This window comes from Hippichthys cyanospilos, chromosome 18 (genome assembly GCF_059441005.1).
Source record: "Hippichthys cyanospilos isolate Australia breed blue-spotted pipefish chromosome 18, RoL_Hcya_1.0, whole genome shotgun sequence".
Lineage (NCBI taxonomy): Eukaryota > Metazoa > Chordata > Actinopteri > Syngnathiformes > Syngnathidae > Hippichthys > Hippichthys cyanospilos.
Genome location: NC_142386.1, coordinates 1,197,437 through 1,202,562, shown reverse-complemented (window position 1 = coordinate 1,202,562; position 5,126 = coordinate 1,197,437). Strand labels below are relative to the sequence as shown.

The following is a 5,126-nucleotide window of genomic DNA, read 5'->3' as shown; positions in this document are numbered from 1 at the left end:
TGCATGTCAGGGGGAGGGAAAGTTGTTGTTGACTAATGTAAGCCAGTGGAGGCGGCAGTGGAAAATCCTCTTTTCATTTCTTCCTTTTGATTTGCACCGACTGACCCCTTCGCTGGTTCCAACTTGACTTGGCTTCAAGTGCACTCTTCAAGGCCCAGGCACCAGCACACACGCGCGCAAAACAACACGCAGCAGTGCGTGTTGGCCCACGCTTTTATTATTAGAAAAGTGACAAGAATGGACTTGCAGGGGCATTTTTCAAATGAGTGAAGGACCTCTGTCATCGTAGACACAAACTTGTAGAGACTGCTGACCTTAGGCTATATTCTTGCGCACACGCTCACGCAAACTCATGTCCCTCGCTTGTAAATAGATGTTAAATGTGAGTCAAATTTCAGCATTGCAAGATGAGAACCAGAAATATACATATTTAATATGAATCGTCTAATTTGAGCATTTACTCAGGAAGTTCACTAAACGGCAACAAATATGCAAACAACATATAGTGTAAATAAACAATTTTTAGATGAGAGCTACGATGTTCTTGTCATAGAACAAGAGTGTAGGGCAATAAGGAATACATAAAGACATACATCAGGAATGTAAAAATAGAGTTTTTCTGTCATTTTTCAAATTAAGAGCAAACTAATTGGAACAAGAATGCATTTATTCCTAGATTGTCTTGTTGTGACTTGTTTAGCTTTTATCGTGTTCATTTGTATACGGATGCACATTGTCTTTAGCAGACAAGCCAGAAATATGTTTTGTGATCTGTTTTAAGTTGTTTTTGAATAAATATGCTTGAAATACCACAAAGAAGGTATTTTCTAAGTTTAATGAATGAGACGGGGCGTGAATAGCACTCCGTTTTAAGTCTGTTGTTTTTTTTTTCATCAAAAAAATGCTTTGCCCTGGTTTTGGGGTACTTGGCTGAAAAAATATTTACATTCTGCCGATGATTATTGTGAATTTATCTGTTATATTTGCTTAGGAATGATTGCAATATTATGTGGATTTAACCTTTATAAGCAGTATTTTGACAATGTTTGTGTGCATTCTCTATCTCGTCATTCTCCCTGTACTTTAGCCAGGGGATGACATCTAGGTGAAATTTCAGCTCCCTAGTGTCTTCTTTCAATGCTTTCCCTTTGATTTGAAAGGACCTTTATGTAAAGATCAAAAGATGGGACGAAATACTGCACAAGAGTTAAATAGTTTTAGAATTGATTTTTCTGCTGATTGTTGTATGGATTAAACGGATAATCAAATAATTGTAATTAATTTTGCATTAGTGTATTATATTTTTTTTTTCCTCATTCAGAGTTTAAGGATCAAAGGATTGGACAAAATACTGCACACGGGTTGAATGGTTTTAGAATTTATCATTTTGTCGATGGTTGTATTGACGATTAATATGATAATTGGGTGATCAGATTTGGCTTTGCGTGATTGTATTACAAACCATTTTATTCATTTAAAGCTAATCATTGGTCATCAAATTCAATGGATTGGACAAAATAGCACAGCAGGATTTTAATCAGCAAAAACGACAACAAAAAACAAAGAACGCTCCTGGATCTCCACCCCGAGCTCATCCAAGTGTCCAGTGGTGTCGCCGGCAGTCATGGCTCCCAGTTTAGTTGTATTTTTCCAGTACGTCTGAGCTGATGGAGATGTTGCGCTCATACTCCTGCAAATAGTTCACCTGGCAGGGATGTCCGGACGCCGGCGACGGCTCCGCAAAAGCCTGGACGTAGCTTTGAGCGCAGGAGCCCCACATCCGGGGCTGGTACCCCGAGCCGTCGGCCGACACCTGAGAGTATGGCAGGGGGCTGGGCGGACGCCGGCGAGGGCTTCCGCGGCGGCCGTGAAGCCGGCCCTCCGCGGGGTAACAAGGGTAGTGCGGCGAAGGGGGGCACGAGGACGCCCCGAGATCCGCGTAGACGCCGGGCCCGCGGGGGACGGGCGCGCGCCAGGGAGCGTAACTCCGACGCTCCGGGACGGGCTCCGGTCCGGGCTCCGGTCCGGGCTCCGGTCCGGGCGGGTTCGCGCTCAGGAACACGGAGAGAGCGGAGATGCGGTTGATGGCCCTTTGCAGCGTGGCGATCTTTGACAGTCGTTTGCCGCTCAGGTCGTGATTCAAAGCCACCCGCAGAGCGTTGAAGGCCCGGTTGTAGTCCACGATGCGTTTTCTTTCGCGGACGTTGGCCGCCACGCGGCGGGCTTTGGAGCGGACCGGTCGGTTCCGCTTTTTGCCGCGGCCTTCCTCGGGCCGGCCGGGGCCGCCCGCCGAGCTCCCGCCGTCCCGGAAAGACATCCGGGGCGTTCCTCGGTTCTCGAGGTCCGGCTCTTCCTCGGAAAACTCGGACCCGGCCATGCTGCCGCAGCTCATCGCGTGGCATTAGCGGAGGGAATCCGGAGCGCGGCGGCAGGTTCCCGCCTACGGTGCCGCCGGCGTTTACGGCCCTACTCTTCCCTTCCTCTGGTCCTTTGCGATGATTTCGACGGGTCGGCTGGCTTTTTAAAGCTCCTCAAGTCACGTGGTACAGTCACCTGCGAGGAATGGCGCACTCTCCCTCTCCAGGTTTATGAGTAGCCTCCGGCCAAACGGCACTGTCGCCTCCGCCTCCTCCGACTCTCCCTCCCTCGCATCCCTTGCGAGTTTCAACACTTGTGTCTCAGCGCGCAAAACAAAACATAGAAAGGTTTGGAAATCAATACGGGACTGGTTTGTCGGAACTTTTCTGCAATTCGGTCAGGTAAAAAATGTGTGCGAGCTGACCCTTCCGGTTGCTTTCTTTTTTCCCGGCCTTTTTCACCTCCTGGTTTGCAAGTTTGGGCCGGTGGTGAAGATGGAACAAGAACGGCGATATAACTATGCTAAATTTTTTTCAAGTCGAAAATTGTAATCGCTCAGCCGATCGTCGGCCCGTCGCTCACTCTTATCAGCAAGCATTGCCAAAAAAAACACAATGAAACATAACTTAAAAGCTAGACTTTAAAGTGCTGACTTATCATCATCTAATCATGTTAATTAAGTAAATGATCTTAGCAACGATTGCAATGATTCTACTTTTCAATTGGTCTTATTCTGTAGTTTTCATGATTCGGCGGTCCGTCGGTAAAATACACATCAATGCTACACATCAATACGATATTGAGATGTACTGCGAGGAAGCAAAAGTTTTTACATTTAGTTAAATAATAATAATAATCATCCAAAAACCGGATGTTTTTTCTTTCTGGGATCTGCTTTTAAAAAAATGGCGACATTCATTCATCAGTGCCACATCCCAAGCAGACAAACTGCGCAGTTTTCCAAGTGTCCCTATCTTTGAAAGACGTTTCCCCTTTTCTCTCTGGGAAGCGTCTTATCTACCACAGCTTAGATTTGTCTTGCAATTAGACGTCTCAAGAGTGACGAGTTGACCCCCTCTCTCTCTCTCTTTCTCTCTGCTTAGGTTTAGGGGGGCATGTAATTTAGTGTAGCTTCCCTGGAAACCGTTCTCATAAATCAGGCTTGGGCAGCACCTCGGGACAAGAGCCTCAGCTTCAAAGTGGGGGGGGGGGGGGGGGGGGAGACAAGGCCACTTTACAATTAGAACCTGCAATCGCTGCTGGCTGAGGTGATCTGTGTTCCAGAACCTGTTACTCATAAATTAACGTGATCCCATTATTTCAATTCACATACAAGTCCAACTTTGGGAGATTTTTAAACATGCGAGATTGTTGTTTTCTCACCCTAAACACCCCAAAAAGGAGTAGAGGTTTTGCACCGAGTCAGCCAAGTAAACAGCAATGTTTGGGTGTTGCCGTGTTCGATCTCTTGACACAAGTTTTGCTTTGTTGGCGCTCCAGTTCACGATTATCTCACTAAAACGCTTATTTCTGGCTCCTTCGTTTACTCCGCCGGGATAGGGGCCAGCTTCCCACCACCCTCATCGTCCGAACAATGTCATGAAGGGGGCACGGCAGCCACGCAGAGGGGGCAAGGCTTCAGTCAACCATTTCCTGTTTAGAAATGTCAGGACTAAAAATCCTTCGACGAAATCACCAATGTGCCACAGGTAAGATCTTATCGTTTATATGCATGTGTAACTGTAGGATGTTTAAAATATCATGATATGGGCTCTTTAATGTTTAGCATGATCTAAGGGGTGTGATTTTGAGAAAATTCGCATTTTGGATGGGTTAGTCTTTAAAATCCTTCTTGAGGCAGCTTCACGGTTGAGGGGTCACCTTCCGGCTTCGGCCTCGCCATGTGGAGTTGTGTGAGCTTTCTCCCACATTCTAAAAACATCCATGGTAGGTCGGTAAATAATGAAATCATAGCAACAAAGATAACAAGCAATCGCCCATTCCACTGAGTCGTAGTCAGGTAGCCGTCTTGCGCACGACATCTTTTAAATACGCCCGCTGATCCTCTGCATACCTTTCATCTCCATAACTTTTTGAAAGGTTCCGCCCACGCCGCCGAGGAGAGCGCCGCCATTATCGCACGCTTTGGATTTACGGCTTACAAACATAGCAGATTTACTGCGGTGCCGTAAAGACCGTGCAGACTACAAACTCGGACTCTTCCCGCCCATTCGTTTTTGACAGGTGACAGCACACTAGTAATTATCAACCGCCGGAAATAAATCACAAGATTCTATCACGCAGCTCGGCTCACCGGTGATGGGATAACCATTTTTCGGGCAGGGCTACCTGTCCAATGCCACTGAAACGAAGATTTGTAAATCTCCGCTCCATAATAACTGGTTGTTAGCCGTTTGTTATTAGAGGTCTGTGTGCCAAACGTAGATGTATATTAGCAAAGGGGTACTTGGGGCTAATAAGCGAGTAAAGCACGGGTTTGCTAACCTTGGCTTTGCCGTGGTATGTTAATGCTTGTTTTTGGCCCTTGTAAGGAATTTTCTCACCTCAATAAAAAGGTGTTTGCGGATGCCTCGGCCGCTTAACCAATTGTCCCATTATAATACTGTGTAAATTTTAGTGTTGGTAAGGACGCTTTTTATTTTTCACTTATTAAAAGTTCTGATCTCAGCAATATGTTTGCGTGAATAAATGTACATTTCCTCTGAGGGCTGCACAAAGTCAGTACAAAGAGTGACATCAGCAAGTCT

At 46.2% G+C, this 5,126-nt stretch overlaps 1 protein-coding gene across 1 annotated transcript; it reads right to left on the bottom strand.

Moving 5' to 3' along the window:
* Positions 1-1,617: 1,617 nt before the first annotated feature.
* Positions 1,618-2,392, bottom strand: bhlha9 (basic helix-loop-helix family, member a9). The gene has a single exon (XM_088441568.1). The coding sequence runs from the start codon at positions 2,390-2,392 to the stop codon at positions 1,637-1,639; it is 756 nt and encodes a 251-aa protein (XP_088297694.1). The 3' UTR covers positions 1,618-1,636.
* Between the last annotated feature and the right edge of the window lie 2,734 nt (positions 2,393-5,126).